General features: G+C 43.2%; 1 protein-coding gene across 11 annotated transcripts in view; it reads right to left on the reverse strand.

The window, feature by feature from the left end:
* LRFN2 (leucine rich repeat and fibronectin type III domain containing 2) overlaps window positions 1-23886 on the reverse strand; it is a 543138-nt gene that overhangs the window by 167572 nt on the left and 351680 nt on the right. For 6 of the 11 annotated variants that reach the window (XM_043964825.1, XM_043964820.1, XM_043964821.1 and 3 more), the window contains one exon: window positions 16572-17885. The exons of 3 other annotated variants lie outside the window; for them this stretch is intronic. In XM_043964825.1, coding sequence (XP_043820760.1) covers window positions 16850-17885 — 1036 coding nt within the window. In that variant the 3' untranslated portion in view covers window positions 16572-16849. Of the gene's footprint in view, window positions 1-16570; window positions 17886-23886 lie in introns of those variants that run through there. 2 more of the 11 variants (XM_043964826.1, XM_043964822.1) reach the window with 1 other exon arrangement.

Consider the following 23886-nt stretch of genomic DNA (forward strand, 5'->3'; position numbering starts at 1 on the left):
TTAAGAGATTTAGAGTTGGATTGGTCACTTGGGCCAGGTAGGTGGTTTAATGAATAGAGCTCTGAGACTGAAGTCAGGAAAACCTGACTCCAAATCCTGCCTCACACACTTATGAGATGTGTGACCCTAAGTAAGTCACTTACTCTCTATTTGCCTCAGTTTCCTCAACTCTAAAATGGATATCATAATAGCACTCACCTCAAAGGGTTCTTGTGAGAACCAAATAAGATGACATTTGTATAGCACTTAGCACACTACCTGGCACTTTGTAAGCATTCTAAAAATGTTAGTTGTTGTCATTGTTATTTATTAGAGTCAAGAAGGTCTAAGTTCAAATCCCACCTCAATCACATACTATCTGTATAACCCTAAGAAAGGCATTTAATCTCTATTAGTATCAATTATTTCTTATACAAAATGGGGATAATTGCAGCATGTATCTCACAGAATTATTGTGAGGATTAAAATAGATAGCATATATGTAATATGATACATATATGTAATAAAGCAGTTTGCACATTCTAAAAAACACTTGTAAACATTATTATCATTATTTTGAAGAGATGGTCAGGGAGACAGTTCCTCATTTACACCTGTTGTATTGAGTATCCCAAGATCAATTCTATACAGATTCGGAATAACAAGATCTGATCATTTTATACTCCTGCTCAATAAATGTCTAAGGCTTCCTATCACTTCCAGGATCAAAGATAAAATCCTCTATTTGACATTCAAAGCCCTTCATAACCTGGCCTCTTCCTACATTACCAGTCTTCTTATACCCTATACGATCCACTTAGCAAGACCAGTCTCCTTGCTTTTCCTTGCACAGAATATTCCATCCCTAGACACTGGGCATTTTCACTGCTTGTCTCAAATGCCTGGAGTACTCTCTCTTCTCACCTCCACTTCCTGGCTTCCCTGATTTCCTTCAATTCTGCCTAAACTTTTAACTTCTATAGGAAGCCTTTCTTTGTTGCTCTTAATTCTAGTGCTTTCCCTTTATCCAGTCTATCACTTATTTGTACAAAGTTGTTTACATGTTGTCTCCCCCATGAGACTATGAACTCCTTGAGAGGATGGACTTTTATATTTCTTTGTATCCCTAGAGTTTAGTGCAGTGTCTAGCACATAGTTGTTGTTTAATAAATGTTAATTGACTGATTGACTACAAAGGACTAAGAGTTGGCAACAAAGGATAATTCTGACTATTTTTCTCTTCTCTGACTTCTCTCCCTCCCCAGGTTTTCTGATATGGCCCTGGGCAAGTTATTTAACTCTCTCAGTTCATTTTCTTATCTATAAAATGGAGATGAAATAGCATTTAGCTCATGAGGTTGTTGCATCAAATGAGATAATATATGGAAAGTGCTTTGAAAAACATATATATATGTGTATGTGTACCTACACATATATGTGCATGCTAATATTAAAAATGATTTTTTAATTTGTTTGACTTTTATTAAAAAAGCAGAATCCATATTTTCATCAGCATGCATGCTCTCTCTACCACTACAGTTCAGAAAGAGGCTTTGCCATCCAGTGGGAAGATCCCAGGGGTTGGAGTCAACACATTTGTTGTCAAATCCTGAATTTGCTACTTGGTCATGTTTGCTATGTAACCTTAGACAAATTACTTCATGCTTCTGGGCCTTGGTTCCTGTCTATAAAATGAGGGGGTACATGGTTGAACTGGCTATAAACAAGCCAGCAATGATCACAAGACTATTTATTTAGAGCGGAAAGGGACCTTAGAAGTCATTCCACAGAAATGAGGTTTGAACTTGGGTTCTCTGCTTTCAGATATAGTATTCTTTATGATGAATCAAATATGTTTAATGTGCTTAATGCAATGCCTAGAACATAGTAGGGATTTAAGAAATGCTTGTTCCCTTCCCTCCTTCTGTGTCAACTCTAAGGTTCCAATGAACCTCTCCATGAATTTTCATCATTTTCATAGGTTGCAGTAGCCACCCTTTCCCAAAGCCATCATAAGTTGGCTATCCCTCCAAGAGATAAATCTTATAGAATTTAATTAGGCTGCTTCCAGTAACACTGACCTCCCGGCTATTCCAAGAACAAGATACTCCATTTCTTGGCTCTGGCCATTTTTTCTCTGTCTTTCCCCCTTGACTGAAATATTCTTCATCCTCAACTACACCTTTCTTGGCTTCTTTTAAGTCCCAACTAAAATCTCATCTTTTATAGGAGTTCTTTCCTAATCCCCTTTAATTCTAGTGCTTCCCTTCTACTAATTATTTACTATTTATCCTCCATATAGCTTGCTTTGTATGTATTTGTTTGCATGTTGTCTTTTTGAGGGCAGAAATTGTCTTTTGCTTCTTTTTGTATCCTCAGAACTTAGCACAGTGCCTGGCACATAGTAGATGCTTAATAAATACTGAGTGCTTGATAGAGCACATGGGACCAAAACAGGCACATGATCTATTGCCAGGACTATACCTCAGCAGAAAGAGTCTTTTAGGGGCTAAGGACCCACACTGGTTAGGTAGTATAAGTCACTCCCCCAAGAGATGGACATGGGTATGTACATAGCCCTAAAGGTGAAGAAGGAACCAGATCACTTCTTTTTATCTGGCAAACCTATGAACCCTTTAAAATATCAGACATGAAGTAGGGAAACAGTGGATCACTCATCCCATTTTTTTTTTGGTGAGACAATTAGGGTTAAGTGAATTGCCCAGGGTCACACAGACAGTAAGTGTTAAGTGTCTGGGGCTGGATATGAACTCAGGTCCTCCTGACTCCAGGTCCAGTGCTCTATCCACTGAACCACACAGCTGTCCCACTCATCCCAAATTTGTAATCCACAATCCATGAATACTCCTTATCTTGTCCTCTCAACTTCCCTTATAAAATGAAGAAATTTCAATATGTGACCTTTCAGTCTCTTCTAGCTTTGACATCCTACATTCTGGGTTCTAACAGTGCATGTTCTAAAGTCCTTTTCCAGCTCTGACATTCTATGTTTTGTCTTCTAACTGTATATTTTTAAGTCTTCCAGCTCTGACATTCTATGATTCTGTCATTCCCCACCTGGCTTGTTCCATTCAGTTGTCATCTCTGACTAATTTGAAGATCTGGCTGGAGTCAATGTTTCCTTGTTTTTGGTCACAGCCCACAGTGCTCTTAGAGCTGGTAGCTGTTAATCATTTCTAGGTGATTAGTCATAACTGTGCCATCTCACAGTCTGGCTGCCCTTCACAACACTTGACTTATGACAATCCTACATATAGACAGAGAGATAAACTAAATGATAATCTTTATCTCTTCTGGCATTATTTTTGAATCCTAGCTCATTTATTAGTAGCTGTGTGACCTTAGATAAGTCATTTAATTTCTTTGGGACTCATTTGTAAAATGATGAAGTTGGGGGAGATTATCTGTAAGGTCCCTCCCAGTTTTACAATTTATATCCTATGGCCCAAGTACAGAGGTAGAGTGGCATCATGGGTGGAACTGGCCTCAAAGTCATGAAGATGTGAATTCAATTCTTGCCTCTGATGCTAGCTTATTGATTCTGTGAGTTTGGGCATATTGATGATCCAGATGAATATAAGTTTAAGTTGCAGAAAAGGTGCTGATTTAAGTAGTTTCCTCACTTGGAAGTACCCTACACCAGTGAAATCACCAAACTGGACCAAATAATAAGCATCAGCATCATCAGCATCTCCTACAAGAAGCATGACATAGGAGGAAAAGCATTGGACTGAGAGTCCAAGATATAGGCTCTGTTCCTACCTTTGCCACTGAATCACTGTATGTTAATGGGTAAATGCTTACCTTTCTACAGAGCCTAGTTTCCTCCCCAGAAACTTGAACCAGATTAAAGGTCCCCTATGACTTGATCACAAGGTCTAACCTGGTTAATGGCAGGACAGCTGCCACCTTTGTGCCTCAGTGTTTAGAGCAGTAGGCCTGACTTCAGGAATATTTGAGTTCAAATCCTACCCCAGACACTTATTAGCTGTGTGACCCTGGTCAACTCACTTAACCCCTGTTTGCCTCAGTTTCCTCATCTGTCAAATAAGTATAATAGTAGCACTTACCTCCCAGGGTTTTTGTGAGTATTAAATAAGCTTATTATTATAAAGCAGCTTAGCATAGTGCTTAGCCCATAGTGAGTCCTATAGAAATATTAGCTGTCATTGTTACTATTATGCCCCTTTTGTATTTCCACAGAAGATCAGTATGTGGATAAAAGCAACTCCCATTAGCTCTCACCCTGTCTAAAATACCCTAAACCTTAGGGAAGGGAGTCATTGTGCCTCCCCACTAGACATACCAATTGTCCATAAGCACCTCAGATTCACTGATAAACTTGATCATTGGTAACCAACCTCCTTCTCCAAGTCTACCCCATGGGCCTTTCTGCCTTCCCCCACAACACTCCCATAATGCACAAACACAAGATTATTGATTGGTATTGATCTTAATCTAAATTAAAAAAACAGCCCTTCATAACTGATTAAATGTGAGGTTGGATAGAGGATAGTGAAAGGGAGATAAGAATAACTCTTGAGGTTATGAATCTTGATGACTGGGTGGGTGGTAATGCCTTTGCCAGAAATATGGTAGTTTCTCTCTAGGATTTGGAGAAAAGGTATCTGGATTTCAGAGGGATTGTTTTTTTCTTAAGAAATAGGTTGGACTTTATGATTGCAAATGTCTTTTTCAAATCTGATGGTCTGTGACTCCCTTTCCTTATGATCCAGGTTTGACTTGTGGGCACATGGACAGAAGCCAAATAATGCAAATACACACACAGAGAAACCTCTTAGAATCATAAGATGTTAGGGTGTAGAGCGACCTGCATCTTAAAGGTCATATGTTCCAACTTCCTATTCAGTGCAAGAGCTTTTTCTGCAAAATCCCATTCTGCTCCATCACTTCCTAAGGTAGGTAGCTCATTATAATTTTTTTTGTTGTTGTTGTTTTTGTTTTGTTTTGTTTGGCAGGGCAATGAGGGTTAAGTGACTTGCCCAGGGTCATGCAGCTAGTAAGTGTCAAGAGTCTGAGGCTGAATTTGAACTCAGGTACTCCTGAATCCAGGGCCAGTGCTTTATTGACTGCACCACCTAGCCACCCCTAAGTTCATTACTTTTTAAGGCAGCTTGATCCATTTTTGGACAGCTCCACCCCTTAGAATGTTTCATTACATTGTATAGAAATTAACTTCTCTGGAACTTCTTACCAGTTACTGGTCCTAATACTACCCTCAGGGGACAAAGAGAACATATCTATTATCTTTTTCACACTGCAGCTTTTGTTAGATGTTAAAGATAACTACCAGCTCCCTTCCCTCCCTTAAGTCTTTTATTTATTCTGTAGTCTAAATAACCCTAGCTCCTGTTGGCATTTAAGCTTCAATTTCCTTCTCTGTAAGATGAAAGGTTTGTACTACATAATCTCTAATTGCTCATTCTAGTTCTGACATTCTGACAAGTGTGTGACACAAAAGTCACAGAGTCCTAGGGAGCAGTAAGGTGTGTGTGTTTTTTTTTTAAAAAAAAACCTAAACAAAGGATTTAAATAATCTGGGTTTGAGCTACTCTTATGTTAATTGATATGTGATCTCTTTGGGTCTCAGTTTATCTATCTGTAAAATGGGGTTGTTGGACTAGGCAATATCTTAGATCTCCTCTAGCTCTAATATTTGTGATTTCATTCTCTACCTATTTTCCATTACTTAAAATCTGGTCAACTCTATTCCCTGGGCTTTTAACTGCAAAGCTAGCTAGCTCTGGGGAGAGAACTATTATCTTGTCTCTTAATTGAATCTTAGGAATTAGGCAATATTTGGATTCTGTGGTTGAATTTATGTTGAGTTTTTCCTTCCCAATCTCCAAGATAAACACCTCTCATTTCAGAAAACATCTAAGCCTCAATTTCTTCCTCTCTAAAGCATAAGGGTTGCACTGCATATTTTTAATACCTATTTCTGTTCTAACATTATTGAACTCACCTTAGATCTCTTTATGGATCATATATTCAGCAATGTATGGGACCTTGGAACACAAGATATCAGCATACAAACTTAGTAATCGAATGTCTGAGCTGGAAGGAATCTTAGACAACAGAATAATGGAACTCAGAAGACAAGATGAACTACTCAGCTGCTACCACTTAAATTGTTCTCTCCTGAAAGGTTGGAAGCCTCACCATCACCCCTGCCTTTCCTGCTAACCCATAATCTATGAAGCATCTCAAAAGCTATAACAGGGGCAGCTGGGTGGTGCAGTGGATAGAGCACCGGCCCTGGAGTCAGGAGTACCTGAGTTCAAATCCGACCTCAGACACTTAACACTTACTAGCTATGTGACCCGGGGCAAGTCACTTAACCCCAATTGCCTCACTAAAAAAAAAAAAAGCTATAACAAAGTTTATCAGAATGATGAAGAGTAATCAACAATCAATTTCAAATCTGCTACTTTGGAGTCAGGAAGACCTGAGTCCAAATCTAGCCTCAGAAGCTCACTAGCTATATGACCCTAGACAAATCATTTAACCTCTGTCTGCCTCAGTTTCCACAATTTCAAAATGTTGTGAGGATCAAATGACATATTTATAAAGCACTTAGCAAGGTGCCTGGCACATTTGTTTACCCCTTTTCAGTCATGCCCAACACTTTGTGACCTCTTTTGAGGGTTTTCTTGGCAAAGATGCTAAAGTAGTTTACCATTTTCTTCTCTAGATTATTATTATTATTATTATTATTATTATTATTATTATTATTATTATTATTATTATTATTATTATTGAGGCAATTGGATTTAAGTGACTTACCCAGAGTCACACAACTAGTAAGTGTCAAGCGTATGAGGCCGGATTTGAACTCTGGTACTCTTGACTCCAGGGCCAGTCCTCTATCCACTGCTCCAGTTAGCTGCCCCCCTCTCTAGCTTATTTTAAAGTTAAGGAAACTGAAGGAAACAGAAATAACTTGCCCAGAGCCACACAGCTGGTAATTGACTGAGCTCAAATTTGAACTCAAGTCTACCCTGATTCCAGGGCAGGCACTCTATCCACCGCACCACCTAGCTCCCCCTCCCCCCTTAATAAATGCTTGTCAAATAGCCAAGGGTTTCTTGAATGCCTATTATATATAAAGACTCAAAGCACAGCCCAACTTATCTCTGACCCTTGGCAGGACTGTAGTCACTGAATAATGACATCTTTGGAACAGTGACTTTCAGTCATCACCGCTCCCTGCTGGTGACTATGGCCACATCAACCCAGATGGAGGCAGAACCCCACCTTTTGTCTGAGCTGCCTACAGAGGGTGACAGTTATTCTGAGAGAGCCTGAGAAAAATGGGAATAGAAAATTGAGTTATCACCTTCTTTCTCTGTTTTTCTCATTGTCTCCCTGCCTTCTCTCCTCACCCAAGCTCCCTCTCCAGCTTTTCAATCCCCTTTTCTGTGTAATCTTCCTCTGTTAGAATTTAATCTCCTTGAGGGCAAGGATTTAATTTCTTTTTTTCTTATTTGTATGCCCAGCATTTAGCACAGTGCCTGACACATAACACGTACCTAGTAAAATCTTATTGATTTGATGACTTGACTCCCTCCTTATGTTTTCTTTACTTTTTCCTATCTATTCTTTTTGCCTCTATCTTCTCTTGGTCTATTTTATCTCTATGTTCTTTTTCAGTTTTCTCCCACTTGGCTCTATATACTCTGTTAAAGGATCCAGTCTGTATAGTGTGGTAGAGTTGGCTTTGAATCCTGGCCCTGCCATCTACTACCTTGTTGTGTGAATTTGGATGATCAGATTCACTGTTCTAAGCCTTGATTTGTTTTATCTGCCAAATGATGCTTTGATTACGTGACTTCTAAAGTCCTTTCAACTCCAAAAATCTTCTCTTACTCTCCATTTCTATCTCTCACTTTTTCTTTTACTGGGTCAATCCCTATCTTACTGTCTCTATCCCCATGGCCCTATTGTTTATCACTTAGTGACCCTTCTCTATTAACATCCTTGAATTTTCTCCCCTAGTGATGTTTACAAAGCCTATATTACCACAAGGCCCTGTTAATGACCATTTTCTGGTCAGGCAAAAGTATATCATCCTGATACTTGGTACGGTTCTCCTCATTAAATGTCCCATGGCATTAGATGCTTAGATTATGTCTTGTTAGCATCTTCTCCATGGAGACCTTTCTTCATGGTCTTCTTGTTCCTGAAGGACATCTCCATCTTTTAAGACTCTTTTTTTTTTCCTGGAGCAATGAGGGTTAAATGACTTGCCCAGTGTCACACAGCTAGTAAGGCAGGGTTTGAACTCAGGTCCTCCTGACTCCAGGGCTGGTGCTCTATCCACTGCACCACCTAGCTGCCCCACCTTTTAATATTCTTAATCCACCCTATCTCTCTCTGTCCCAGGCCAACACCTCCCATCTTGTGGGTCAGGTGGGTTGGAAGGAGTTTTTCCTTGTGGAAAATCAAAAATTATTTGTTTGTTTGTTTTTGTATCTTTAAGGTTGTTTGATATTGTTATGGTCCCAGGCCACCCCAGAAGTTCTCTGGGGTACATCAAAGAACCTTATACTTGAGAAACTAAACCAAAGGACAGACACACCTAAAGGACCTGAGTTCAAATCCAGCTTCAGACATTTGACACTTACTAGCTGTGTGACCTTGGGCAAGTCACTTAACCCTCATTACCCTGCAAAACAAAAACAAAAACAAACAAAAAGTATCTGCCTGTCTCCTGTTTGAGGACATTGGTATCTCAGAGCCACCCTCTGTGCCATGCCTTTTCCCCATGAGAAGAAGTCCAAGGATTTCTCCCTTGGTTTCCTTTCCCCAGCCCCTAAATAAACCACTATCTTATTCTATTGGATTTGTGTGCAAGAGGGTGTAATTCTTTAAAGAGGTGTTCCTAAGGACTCCAACCCCCTACCCCATTTTCCCCACAACAGTATTATAAAATTGCAAAAGAGGTTAGTGCATAGTAAATAAAGAACTAACCTTGGAGTCAAGAAGAAATGCACTTAGGGACCCAAGTAATTGTTTTTAAGAATAGTTGTCAGTCTGCATTACTAGAATTTCCTTATTGGAAAAACCAGGCAATGGAATTACAGATCAGGATCCCCTTCCCTAAAAACATAAAATCTGCAAAGCATTTTGGGAGGGCTTAGAACCTCCATTTAAGGAGACTACCGAGGCCAGCCATCACTTAATTTCTTACTAGGTTGTACCTTTGGACTTCTCTACCATACCCTGGGAAATATTTTCATTGAGAGAGATCACTTTAGCCTTGGAATTCATACTCCTAAACCATCGTCAGCCCATGCATCCCTCTCCTTCAGGACTGGATGGTTACTCTCACAATCACCATTTAACAAGGGTATCCAGGTCATATTCTTCTGGAGACTTTCTCTACCCTGCTCCTGAGCTGGATACATTTGTTGTCTCCCTCTTCCCCTTCCCCCCTTTTCCTTTTCGACTTCCTTTTGTGTGCATATAAGTTCTTCTAGGGCAGCGATTGTCATTCCTTTTCTTGTCTGTTTCTACCCACATGTTTATCCAAGTGCTTATCACATTACTGCTGTTCAGTCATGACCCCATTTGGGGCTTTCTTGACAAAGATACTGGCATGGTTTGCCATTTCCTTCTCCAGTTCATTTTACTGATGAGGAAACTGAGCCAAACAGGATTAAGTGACTTGCCCAGGGTCACACAGCTAGTAAGTGTCTGAGGCCATATTTCAATTCAAGTCTTCCTGACTCTAGCCTGGTACTCCATGCTGTGCCACCTACCTACCTTTTCCACATAGTAAATACTTAATAAATGTTTGTTGACTGATTGACTGACTTTACCCAGGGGCCAGGCAGAGTAGTAGCTAGTTCATTGGCTGGTGGGAGAGAGATTGGATCTACAATCATATTGAAAAGATGGGATACTTGGATGGTGGGGGAGTTCATTCAGAAAAGATCCTTCAACTTTAAAGGAGAAAGTGAAAGGTTATGGTTCAGCTGACCATTTTGTCTAGGGTCTGGATTCTTATCTAGCTAGGAGGTAAAGGGAGAGTATGTGAGGGAGTTGCAATATGTTCATACAGAAGGCTCCCGACTATATACCTTCAATATCCTGAGTTTTTGTCTCAGAGTAAAGAAGGAAACAAGCATTTTATTAAGCACTACTAGACCTCAGGTACTGTCCTAAGCACTACAGAGATGTTACTTCATATCCTACAACTAGCTTAGGAGGTAGGGATAGTCCCCATTTTACAAATGAGGAAACTAAGGCAGACAGAAGTTAAGTGACTAGCCTAGTCAGAAGCTAATAAGCACCTGAGGTAGGATTTGACCTTAGGTCTTCCTGACCCTAGACCCACCACTTTATCTACTGAGTCACCTAGCTGAGGCAAAGAAAGATGACGAAGGAAGAAACTGGGTCTCCATGGGAGAGCAGCCTGTCATTCTGGAGGACACAGTAATGACTGCTCAGGGATATAGAGCAACTAGCAGAGGACACCAGATGAAGCTGCAGGAAAATGGAGATGAAAATGATCCAGTCAAACAGATGATTCCTTGACATTAGGGACACAGTGTCTAGCCCATCGAAAATGCTTAATAAATGTGTTAATTAAATGAATTAACTTTCAGGAAAATAGGCAGGACTTGGCTTGAAATTAAAAAAAAGCCTCCCAGACAAGTCCAGGAATTTTCCTATTCCAGGAAAACCCCAGAGACTCTAGGAAATGGATACTGCAAAGGGTAGGAGGACATAGATATATTCGTCTCTTATCCAGGGCTGGAAGAGAAATAAGAAAATTTCCCCTAGACAAAAGCAAAAGGAAAGACACTGAGCCACCCAGTGTAACATATGGGAGGAAGGTCAGAGTGTCATCACGGTTACAGGAATCAAGTTGGCCCTATTTGAAAATGAAAATCACTTTGAGAGAAAAAAAATCCTTTAATTTCATTCTGATTCCAGGATAAGACAGCTCTTCTTGGCAAGAGAGTAGCCAGGAGTTAGGAAGTAAATGGGGCTGTTTACTGTACTGTCAAGAGCAGTGGATTGGGGCTTAAAGGACCAAGAACTAAATCTTAATTCTCCTTTAAATCCTTGATCCTCCCTCTGATACTTTAACCTCTCTGAGCCTTGGTTTACTCATCATTAAAATGATTGGGGATGGACTGGGGAGGAGGGAAGAATACATTGACTCTAAGGTTCCTTCCAGAATGATGCAGAGAATCTGGAGCCCTGTTGAAAACATTGATCAGCCCAGCGATCTGGTAACCTAATTGTAACCATGTTAGCTGAGAAGCTGGAAGCTGAATTTTAAAAGTAGGAAATAGTAAATGTTTTAAAACCATCAAAAGGAGAAAACTAATTTGTTGTTGTTGTTGTTGTTTATAATACTCCTTCCGGGTTCTTTGCTGAAGCAGCCGGCCTGGAATTGATGCTGTTATGTAAATGAAGAGACCTTAAGTGTTTCCTTGCAAGAAAGAAGGGCCTCTCCTCCTAGCCCTTGCTTCCTGCTAGAACTCTGTAATTCTGAATGGCTGGTACTCATCCCCCATGTGTGATGTTGTAAACTGCTTATGTTGCCTTCGAGTTGTCTCTGCAGAGCTGTTGTCTGCAAACTGGCTTTTCTTTTGGAAAAATGTTTTTGTTTGGCTTTGTTGCTTTTCACAGCAGCTGTTTGCAGAAGCCAGAAGCCAAAAACCCAATGCCTGCAGGGATGGCCAGAACCACACCCAACTGGCTGGGCATCACAGGCAGTTTGGACCTGTGACCCTGAAAGGCTCTATCTGGAGCTGGAGGACCTGAGTTCGAATCCTTGCTCTATTGTTTGTTCCCTGGGTGACCGTTGACCAAATCATTGCCTCTTTCTGGACCGCTGATTCCTCCTCTATGAAAGAAAGGTTCGGTTGAATATAAGCACTGTGAAGCAAAGGTCTAACTTGGTTTTGTCTTTTTATCCCTACCGCAGTACTTGATACATAATAAGTACCTAATAGATATTTCTTGAGTGGAGTTGAATTGATGTCTAACATTCCTTCCACCTCTATATCTAGGGCCCTATTCCTGTCCACACAGGAAATGGAAGACAAAAAGTGCTGAGAGTTTGTGTTAACTGAAGATCATAACCCATTAAGTTTGGGTAACAGAAAGAGCTGCTCATACGGAAATAAGAAACTACACTTCTCTTTTCTTAGTGGAAATTGTCAAAGAAAACACACACACACACACACACATACACACACGCGCGCGCACACACACACGCACACACACACACTATAATACTTAAGGCCCTCTACTCTGAGGTGATCCCGTTTCCACCTTTGAGTCACTTGATCCGCATCTTTAGGCTTAGCCCTACTCCCTACACTATTAGGACAATTCATTCCCTAGGCTGCGAGAGCATGCAGACCTCTAAATCCATAGCTCAGAAATATCAAGTTATCATTGTTGAGATTCTAACTCTGACCTCATACTTGCTCTTGGTACCTGGTGTCTTAGCTTGTTACTTGCCACCAAACTCCTCCTTTGTATAGTAAATAGGATCTTATCTTACTCCCTGTCACCAAACCCTTACTCCAGCAATAGGGAAAGACTGGCTTGGAGAGAGGGGTACCATGGCAAAATGACCCTGGAGGGAGTGGTCCCAGACACAGTCTTTGAGGGATGTGAGATAGTTATGGGCCAGCAGAGGGTCATAAGGCATTAGGATGTTAATCATATGAGTGCTGTTGGGTCCCCCTTGTCTTCAACAGATGTTGGCATCCTGGGACAAAGTCCTGGTGTACCTTTCTTAGTTATAACTTGTTGTCGTAAGTCAATTAATCAAGCATTTTGTCGTTCAATTGTTTTTCATTTGTGTCCAATTCTTCTTGACCCCATTTAGGGTTTTCTTGGCAGAGATACTGAAGTGGTGTATCATTTTCTTCTCCAGCTCATTTTACAGATAAGAAAACTAAGAAAAATTGGGTGAAGTGACTTGCCCAGGGTCATACAGCTAGCACATGTTTGAGATCAGATTTGAACTCAGGAAGAGGAGTCTTCCTGACTCCAGGCCCAGCACTCTATCCAATAGCCAGGGCCATCACCCAGCTGCTGGCTTAATAAATCAAGCATTTATTAAGTACCAATTATATGCTGTGTACTGTAACCTATAGATTACAGCCCTGCTTCCTGTCATGTCTCATTCACCCTTCTTTAACACTGACCTGTTTTCAGAACTCCTTAACATAGAGTATATTTGGTCAAACTTTCACTGCTTTTCTCCCCTCAGAGCCCCTTGTTGTTGTATGCCCTCTTGGCACATCTACTAGCTGTCCCTGCTCAACATCCCCAATGACCCACTTGTCATCCTCAACCTATGTCTATTACCTACTGTCAGATGCCCCTGACACTACTCAGTATTAACAGGAAGAATATTGATTCTAGGGGCAGGGGACCTCGGTTCTTATTCCAGCTCTGCTATTTACTATGTGGCCTCTGACACCCCCCCACCCAAGGCATCAGATTCTTCTCTACAATAAAAGGGTTGGACCAGATGATATCTAAGGTCCCTTTTATAACCTAAATTCTGTAATTCTGTGGCCCCATAACTGGGACGTTTCTAGATTTGTCTAGGTTTTCAGCCTGACCTTCCCCAGTCTGACCCATCTCATAACCACTCAGGTTCTGATACTAGTAAAAAGGTACAATATGCATCAGTGCCTCATAAAGGAATCTTTAACTGGGCATTAAACAAATTGGAATGAAAAATTCTTGACTAATGCTTGTTGGCTTTGTTTTTGCTTCTTAATTTCCAAGTAAAGGTAACAGTGAAGAAGTCAACTGAACTAAGGGGGAAAGGGGTTTCCTTGGTCAGGATTGGTACCCTTCATTTATTTATTTATTGTGGGGCAATGGGGGTTAAGTGACTTGCCTAGGGTTACACAGCTAATAAGTGTCAAGTGTCTGAGGTCGTATTTGAACTCAGGGCCTCCTGAATCCAGGGATGGTCCTTTATCCACTGTGCCACCTAGCTGTCCCAGAGGACTGGTACCTTTTAGTGGCTGGGTACAGTGGGCATGAGGAACCCCAGAATTCAGGAAGAGCTCCAATTCATGCAAGAAGAAAACCCTGGAGGGAATGAGATGGGGAAGGATGGGAACACTGACCCATCCAAGTCTGGACTCTTCATTCACTATCTCTTCCTTATTCCCAAGACTTTGTACCAGAGGCCCCCTACTAGTCTGCAGGTTAGGCAGGGAGCTCTATGAAGAGAATACCTAAACACAGCCGCCCAAAATGTCATTTTCAAACATTGCCTATAACATCCTGGGGAATTCAGAGGAGATTATGATAATGTTCCCAGGAACAGGAAAAATAACCTTTTTTCCCCTCCCCCAATAACCATGGTTGGTATTTTCTGTTTGTTTACTGTATATGCCTATATTTTGTATCAAAAAGAAAAGAACAGAATCATAATATGACCACAGGGACATCATTTTTCTAAAATTCCAATTAAGAAATATGACACATACATGAGCTAGTACATGCCCATACCAGATACCACTCTGAACCTGGCAAGAGAATATATGATGAGCTTAACTTGGGGGGGGTCTTGTTCCCCTCAGCTTTCCCTGCTCTCCCACCTTGTGCCCAAACCACTGAAACTAGGAAAGGTATGATTTGGGAATAGCATCTTCTATGGCCAGAATTAGAAAATGCAATAGGAGGAATGCCTGGATGAGAAATGGAAGATGGGACAGGGACAAACTCAGTGCCAAGCCAACCAAATCTAGTAATAATACGTGAGTGATGAGGAGTTGACTCTAGAACCTCTACTATTCTGGCACTGGGGAAGTTAACTGACTGATCATAGAGCAACCAGTTTTTGCTGAGGATGACCTTGTAAGAACTGGAGAAAGGGAGGAGAGTGAGGAAAGGTGAAGGGAAGGGAAAAGAAAGAGGGGAGGAGAGAGGAGAGTAGAGGAATGGACTGGAGAAGGAATGGGAGGGGAAAGAGGGAGGAGGGAATAGAGAAAAATGTTATTATAGATTCAGCAGGGACATTTCATTTAGATGCCAACATTGGATTCACAAGTCAGCGCTTCACAGAATTCTTCCATTCTCAGTCCACCCAAGAAACCAACCCTTTCTTGGGCTTCACTAGAGTGGCTGGAATATTTCACCATACCTTGGCAAGTAACTCAAAATTTTTGTTGTAACAAAAATAACCTCTAGGTTCTCAGTTTAACCAAAAGGAGGGAAAAGAGGATGACTGGGAAGAAGATGAATTATATAGGGAAAAGAAAAAAAGTGTTAAAGGAAGAGGAGGCTGAGAAGAAGGTGACAGGAAGGGAGAGGAGAGGGAAAAGAAGATAGATAAGGGGCAGATAAAAGGAAAGAGAAAACGTGTGGAAAAGTCGCTTCATCTGAAGCTGTCATATGAAATCAACTTTCAGAAATTGTATCCTCTGTCCCCTTTCTTTCTCTACATGGAATGTCTATTACCTTCTAGGAATATGGGAAGAAAAACATGGATTTCAATCAGCCTCCCTATTTCTTTTCTTATTTCCATCCTAAGTTCATGGATAGAGGTCCTCCTTGGGAAAGAAAGAAAGAAAGTAAAACATCAACCTAGGCTCCATTTCTCAGGGAGTTCCAGGCTGGGTCACCCAATCCATAACCAAATGTGCAGCTCTGAGAAAGTACCTGGTATGATTTAGGGGTATGAGTAGGGAGGGCACAAACACACAAAAACTTTACTCTGAAGAATTAAGAAGCCTGAGTTCTAAATTTGGTTCTTCCTCCCTATGTGAAATTTACATTGCCTCACCTAATAGATCATCTCTTGGATGGTTCTGTGATCCTAAACAGGCTCAGATTTCTCCCCAAACTCCTTTATGCCCCCCTCCCCCATGCGGTCTTTTATCTCAGTAGCCCCTCTCCAATCACCCTCGAAATACTTAGGTGGAACCTACATAGCTGTTCTGAGGACTCTACCTCTCGTTCTTGGGAGTTCTATTTGCCCCACTTAATTGGAAAATAGAAAAAGAAAAGAAATCTCAAATAACCCAAAACAAAATCCATCTCCCCTCCATTCCTCAAATTAAACAAACAAACAAAAAATCCCACTTAAATTCGTTGTCAAACCGGCTTTAACTTGATATGCTACTAGAGAGTGGGATGCGTGGGAAAACCACTCAGCTCCTGGCGGGAGGAAGGAGAAGTTAGTAGAACTGTTTGGGTGTTGGGGAATTCAAGAGCTCCCCCAGAACCAGAGGAGAACTTCCAGTCATCTTCCCATCAGGGCTTTTGCTTAGGCCTTCCCTGGTTTAGCCCCATGGGGACAAACTTTCTAATATACGAAGATCTCTCTATTATGCGACTGGCTATGTCTTTCCATAGATTTTTTTTTTCTTAAGCTCCCCTACAAACAAAGCCTCCTATTCTTAGCATTTGTGATTAGAGAGCTCTTCCTCTCCAATACAGGGCTCCGGTTAAATTGCAGTGCATTCCCTGAGGGCACACCACTGGCTGAGCGGTGTGTTGGGGGGGGGGGGCGGGGGGAAGGGACCCGAACTTGAGATGGAGGTGATTGTTGGGGGATGGGGTAGGGAGGGGATAAGAGAGGGTATGGTGGTCCCATATGTAAACGCCGCCCTCGGATAACCCACAAACTGCACGCAAATAATCGAGAGTTGACTTGATATATATAAAAAAAAGGGAAAAAGGTTTCTTCCACCTTGTTGCCAACATCCCACCGACAGGCGGAGTAGGGGGGAGGGGGGATTGGAATTGACATAAGGGAGAGGAAGGGGCGGAAGAGGGAGGTAGAAGGGGGCGCGGGGCGCTCTCTGGACGCCGCCGCCATCTACACCGTGCTCTCCATCACCCATTCGGAGCTGCCGTAAGTTCCCCTGGGCCCCGTGAGGTCACTGTCCTCAAACTGCAGGAGCATGCCATTGACCGAGAGGCTGCGCCTGGTCCAGATGTTCGTCACTCTCCGCGGCGGACTGTAGCTCCCCTGTGCCGCGGCCCCCGCGGACGCCCCGGACGCCGCCCCCGCCGCCGCGAAGTCCCCCATGTCGAAGGAATGGCTTCGCCGCGCCTTGCACTCAAGCGGCAGCGGCAGGAGGCTCCGGGCCCGTGCCGCCGGCGGCCCCAGCAGCGGCTCCCGGTCCGAGTGACGACCCATGGCCCCGGCCCCGGCCGGAGTCCTGGAGTCTAGAGGCTCCTCCTTCCTCTGGCACTTGAGGTCCAGCGAGGCGAAGGCCCCCATGAGACGGTCGAGGTTGGGTTTGGGGCGAGCTCCGGGCGGCGGGAGCCTCCAGGGGCCCCGGCCACCCGCCCCGTCCGTGCTGCCCAGAGAGCTGGAGGACGAGGAGGAGCCGCTGCTGCGCCCCAAGCCGCCCCCGCCACCCCTGGCCCCCGTCCCCCCAGCCCCAGACGCCCCGCTGCCGCTTCCAAAGTGCTCGTTCCTCATGGACGTCTTGGGGTGCACTTGCGGTGGCGCCCCGTTTTGTACCGCGTTGGATGGTGGCGGCGGCGGTGGCGGCTGCGCCCCGTTGGTCTGGGAGTAGACGTTGCTGACAGCGGCGGCATTCATCTTCCCGGGGCCCTGGTGATTGCACACCTTGTAGCGCACCATGAGGATGACGATGAAGACTAGCAGTGTGGCCACGATGATGCCCCCGATGACCAGGATCATTGTGCCTCCCAGTATCTGACTGTGCATGGACTGGCACTGCGGATAGTCAGCCTTGGTGGAGAACTGGGCGCAGCCCACGATGTTGGTGGCCGTGAGTGTGGTGGCCGTGTCATCCCACATCGCCAACACGCACAGGTCATAGCCGGTCCCCGACACCAGATTGTTCACCACGAAGGCCTTGTTGGAAGCTGGGATCATCCTAGGGGTGCGTGTGGGGGGAGGGAAACACAGAGGGTAGGTGGGGTGAAGGGTAGAGACAAAGACAATAAGAGAGAGGAGAGACAAGGAGAGGGAGTGGTATAGAAAGAGACAGAAGGGGATCAGAGATAGATGCAGTGACAGAGAGACATAGTGGGAGAGCAGAAAGAGAAGCCGAGTAGAAGAAACAAACGGTGGGAGTAACAGAGGAAGGAGCGAGTGTAAGGACATATGACCAGGGAGAAGAGCCAGAGATGAAGAGATGGGAGAAAGAGACCAAGAGACAGAAAAAGACAAAGAGGTGAACAGATTGGGCAGCAGAAAAAGACAGAAGGAGAGAGAAGAAGGGACAGGAAGAGAGGAGACAGAAACAGGAGGGCAAAGGGGGAGGGGTGAACCCAACATGGTGATACACAAAAGACATACAGAGATGAAAACAGAGATGAGGCAGGAGAGACATAGAGGTGAATAGAAAAAGAAAAAGGGAGAGACACAGAGAGGATGTGACAGAAGGGGAAGGGGGGAGAAACAAAGGGGAGAGAGGTTAAAGAGGTATTCTAGACCATACATGTTCCAACCCATTGCTCTTCCCCTCAGGGTGCTGGAAAGAAGCATCAATAAAAGCGAAGCTTTCCCACTTATCTGAGACAAATCCTCTTTCACCCTGGATGAGGAGACAGAGGTAGGAGATTTAAGCTCAGTTGTTAAGGTTCTGCCTCTTGCTGAGAGCTGCCCTGATGTGTGGGAACAGGGGCAATGGCACAAAGGTGGCTAGAGAAGCCCCAGGGACCTGTGATTCCTAGGACTAGTATAGGGTCAGTCTACCCACTGTCCACCCCCTAATCCCACACCCCATCTCATGGGAAGGCCACTGGGAAAGGATGGTTAGACCAGATATTTTTTGGCTAAATGTAGTGCTGCCCACTGTTTTTCATTTTTATTATTATTTATAATACTAATAGTTGGCATTTATTTAAGGTTTGCAAAGTCCTTCCCAAATATTTTACTTTATCTGCACAGCAACCCTGGGAATTAGGTGCTGTTATTATCCCCATTTTTACAGATAAGGAATTTGAAGCAGACAGAGGTTAAATGACTTGTCCAGGACCACACCATTCCTAAGGGAACTGTGAGGCTGAATTTGAACTCAGGTTTTTCTGACTCAGGCCCAGTGTTCTATCCACTGTACCACCTACATACTTAGCTGTTTAGGGTGCTGGGAACCCAAGCCCCATCTCTGACCTTAGTGTCCCAAAGCGGAATTGTAAAGTTATGGAGCTGAGAAGGACTAAATGTTCATCCTATCCCTCCCCGTTTCATTTATCTAGACCACCAGGGGCAGCTAGGTGATGCAATGAATAGAGCACTGTCCCTTAAATTGAAAGGATCTGAATTAAAATCTCACCTCAGACACTTACTAGCTGTGTGACCGTGGGCTAGTCACTTAACCCTGTGATGTTTAAAATCTAGATGTGGGTCCTAACCTGCCCCCCCACCAGTTATTTGAGGGGGAAGCTGGCTAAAATCCCTGATAAATTCAGCAAGAGTTTAGGCTTTTAGGTATTTATTAAAGTGTATTAGAAGTTAGTGGAGAGAGAGAGAGAGAGAGAGAGATTGAGAACAGATGCCTTATAGCATGGAAAATCCTAGTTTAGATCTATTCAGTATAGCAAGAGAGAAAAAAACAAAACACACAAAAAAAACCTTCCTTTACTAGCACCCCACACGAAGTTCCCTCACCGAGCCAAAATCCTGGACAAAAAGAACCCCAACTGCCTTAAAACATCCAAGGCCATCTCTAGTCATCCTGATGTATATCTTGCCACTGGACCCAAATGGCTCTGGAGGAGAAAGTGAGGTTGTCAACCTTGCAGCCCTCCCTGACTTAAATCCAATTCAGTGCAAGTGATGACATCACAACTAATGTCCTGGTCCTCTTTGAGAACAAAGGACAAACAACAACAACATCTAGTCTCCAAGGCTACAAACTACATTCTGTTGCTTTAGTGGTTCAGATATATGTTTTTTTTTTTAATTTCATTTTTTTCTTTTCATTTATTTATTTATTTATTTATTTTTGCGGGGTAATGAGGGTTAAGTGACTTGCCCAGGGTCACACAGCTAGTAAGTGTTAAGTGTCTGAGGCCGGATTTGAACTCAGGTCCTCCTGAATTCAGGGCCAGTGCTCTATCCACTGCGCCACCTAGCTGCCCCCTGGTTCGGACATTTATTTAGGCCCTTCTCTGCTACCTGGCACCATGTTTGACTTTATGAGGGGATATAGAGAAAAATGTCCAAGTCCTTGCCCTGCAATTGCTTTTAGAAGCCTCATGAATAAACTGTTCTAGAAGGGATCTTAGAGATGGTCTAGTCCCCCATTAGATGGGTTAGTCCCCCCATTTTACAGATGGAGAAACTGATTCAGAACAGTGAAGTGATGCCTAAGTGTCAGTCAAGATGTATCCCAGGTCTTTTGACTATCAGTCTATCAGTCTATCAGTCTTCCTCCTGGCTGTTTATAGACAAACCTGATCCTCTAGCCTTTTAAATCTTCAAAAGATTCCATTATTTCCTGAGACATCCCTAATGCCTGCTTAAGCTCTTGAGGTGACCTCTGGTTTCTGCTGACAGAAATGCAGACATTGCTTATCACTTTCCATGTTCTTTTTTTTTTTTTTAAGACTAGGTTTTCCTACCTCCACCCATGCTGTTGGTGCAGAGGCCAGTCAACCACTGATCAACACAAGACCTTTGATCTGCTCTGCTTCTGAACCAGGAGGGTTTCCCCCTCCTTGGGCAGTCTGGCGACCTTCTGCTCCTACTTCAGCCTCATTATATTAATGCCGAATGTAGTTTGGATATGTGATCTGCTTAGTCTACTGCATTGGCAGAATTCCTGAATTCAAGAGCTCTGGAGCCTCCCCACTGTCTAGGATTTTACATTGTGCTCCACCATGTCCTTACCCACATTAACCGCTATGCTCCTTTGTGATCACCTCACAGGCAAGCCCCCCTGCCTCTTTTGTAATTGCTCTTAACTTCTGTCTGTGTTCTTACTGAAAACTATTCTCTATTGAGAAAGCATACTATCCACCTCCAAAGAAAGAACTTTTGATATTGATGGAACACAGACTGAAGCATGTTATTTTTCCACTTTCTTTAATTTTTTCTTTTATTCAAGTTTTCTTATACAAAATTACTAATATGGTAATGTTTTACATAATCGTACATGTATAGCCGATATCTGATTGTTTCCCACCTCAGGGAGGAGGAAGGTGAAGGAGGGAAGGAGGGATAAAAATTGGAACCCAAAACTATAAAGAAAAATGTTTATTACTTAAAAAAAGAAAGAAATCAAAGACGAGGAGGACCAAAAACTTATTGGCCCTGGTAAGTGACTTCATATCTAAAGCCTGAAGGGGGAAAGTGAGGGTGAGTACAAAAAATCAAAACAAGACCACATCCAGGGGCTGAGCTGTTTTATGGGAAAGAAAAGACCAGGGGTCTTTCACTTCCAAGAGGTAGAGGGGTAAAAAGCTCCCTGGGGGGCAGCTAGGTGGCGCATTGGATAGAGCACCAGCCCTGGATTCAGAAGGACCTGAGTTCAAATCTGGCCTCAGACACTTGACACTTACTAGCTGTGTGACCCTGGGCAAGTCACTTAACCCCAATTGCCTCACAAAAACAAAAACAAAAACAATTCCCTGGAACCTGGTGTTCTAAGTTCATGTGCTTAGCCTCTGCAGTGGACCCCAGCTGGCCTCAATTCCTCTTCCTGTTGCATCTTGACTCCAGCACATCTAAGGCTCCTCTGACTGACACCTCGGGTAGCTGAGACTCAGTTGTAACCTTTGTGCTAAAGCTCTCTCCATTTCCCTCCCTTTGATCAAAGAGCCCATTTGACCCTCACTGCCTGGGTGACCTTGGACAGTCTATCTCTCTGGGCCTGGAAAAAAGGAGAGAATTGGACTAGATGACCTCTGAAGCTCCTTCTGATGCTAAACCTATGATCCTAATGACTCTGGGATGTAGATAATACAAGTGTTATGACCTATCTCTCCTACCCTTACTTCCTCTATCTTAAACTACAGGGCTTCTTTTATTTGAAGTCAAGTCAGTATAACCAAACTTCGAGCATTTATGACCTGTCTGGTACTTTCTGAAAGCCTCCTAGTCCCTGTTGAAACTGTGTTCCAGAGCTGGTAGTAGCAACTTTCCACACCTGCATCTGACTGTGCCTCAATGCAGCAGCCAGGATATGGAAATGTACCCCTTCCTCCAGTGCTCAAAGAAAGGAAAGGGCCCCATCAAGTCCTGTGAAGCTCTCCTTGCCCCGCCCCCACCCCCCACCCCACCCCCCACCCCCGTCCCCAACCCCAGAGTCAAGCGGCATAATTGAGATATCAAATATGAAATTCTGAAGTCTGAAAAGTTCCACCTGGGAACTGGGGTGGAAGTTTGTAGCTGACAGACAGCTATTGACAACCCGTCATTCCTGGCAGCTGCAGCACAGAGCTCCGAACATGGATATCACCTACTTCTCCTCTTCCCTAGGTCACCCAGGCTAGCTAGGCCCATAGCTAGAAGTGGGTACATTGCAGCCCTGGTCTCCCTGCTCCATGTTGCCTGTGAAGGAGGGGTTGGTGGTGGCTGAGAGAAGGTCAAATGTGGGAAAATAAGGAAGAGGGGTAGTGCTACTAAGTGATATGGGATGGTTTCACCAGCTCACTAGAAAAGCTGCTTGGATTACTACTTTTTTCCACAGTACCTGACATATAGTCAGCACTTAATAAATGCTCATTCATTCATTCATTCTCTATCATCATCCATCCATTTACCATTCATTCATTCATCCATCCATCTAGTCATCTATCTATTCATGCATCCATTCATTCCAGTGGACCACATTGCTATCCATGGGCTCCGTAGGAGTGTATGCTCGATAACCACATGTGTAGCTGATGAAAGACACCCTGGAATCATTCATCCTTGACAGATCCATCGTATTGTTACTATCTCAAGACCTTACCATGTGCTAGGCACCTTGTGGGGTGGGAGTGGGAGAATATAAGAGTAGGTGTTAAATAGGTAGTGCAGACTACAAATGATGCAAGATTTCCTAGAAGGAGCCTGCAATGGTCATAGAGGTCTTCATTAAGGAAGTGAGATTTGGACAGGGATTTGCAGGATGGTAAGACTTGTCAGACTGGGAAGGGATCCCAGGCAAGGGGAACTATGTGGTATAGTGGGTAAAGGCACCAGCCTAAGGAGTCAAAACCCATAAGTTCAAGGCCTGTCTTCAAACACTTACTATCTGTATGATGCTAGGTGAATCCTTAGCTTCTGGATCTCAGTTCCTTATCTGTAAAATGGGGGCAATAATACTGTCAACCTAATAGTATAATGCATAAAAGTGACCTTGAACTTAGTTTGACTTGGGTCCTGGTATTTGCTGTATGACTCCTGGTAAGTCATCTAACCTTGAACACAGATAGAGGGAGCTTCCCAATGGAAGTTGCCTACAGAGGTGAAATCACAAGTTGGGTAAAAAAAATATACTTGCAGCTACTTCCTTACAGGATTATTTCAAGGAAAATGGTTTGTAAACTTTTTGGACTGAGCCTGTGATTTCTTTAGTATAAGGCAGGTCTCCAAACTTTTTTGATGGCAAACCCTATTAGTAAAAAAAAAATAGCAATATACATGTATTTAATTATTTAAGCAATATTCACATACTACTAGGCTAATAATTATGTGCAGCATAAAACTGTATAAAATAGCAGTAAGGAGGCACTGGAGTTTACTGAGTAGGGGAGTGATGTGGGCAGACCTACCCATGAGTAAAACTGCTTTGGCAGCTGTGTGGGAGAAGGATGGGGGGGGGGCAGGAAAGACCTGAGGCATGGAGACCAATGAAGAGGCTATTGAAATAATTCAGGTGAGAGGCAATGAGGGCCTGCAGCTGAGTTGTAGCTTTGTGAGTAGAGAGAAGTAGGCGGATA

The sequence above is a fragment of the Dromiciops gliroides genome, chromosome 4 (assembly GCF_019393635.1).
Source record: "Dromiciops gliroides isolate mDroGli1 chromosome 4, mDroGli1.pri, whole genome shotgun sequence".
Classification (NCBI taxonomy): Eukaryota; Metazoa; Chordata; class Mammalia; order Microbiotheria; family Microbiotheriidae; genus Dromiciops; species Dromiciops gliroides.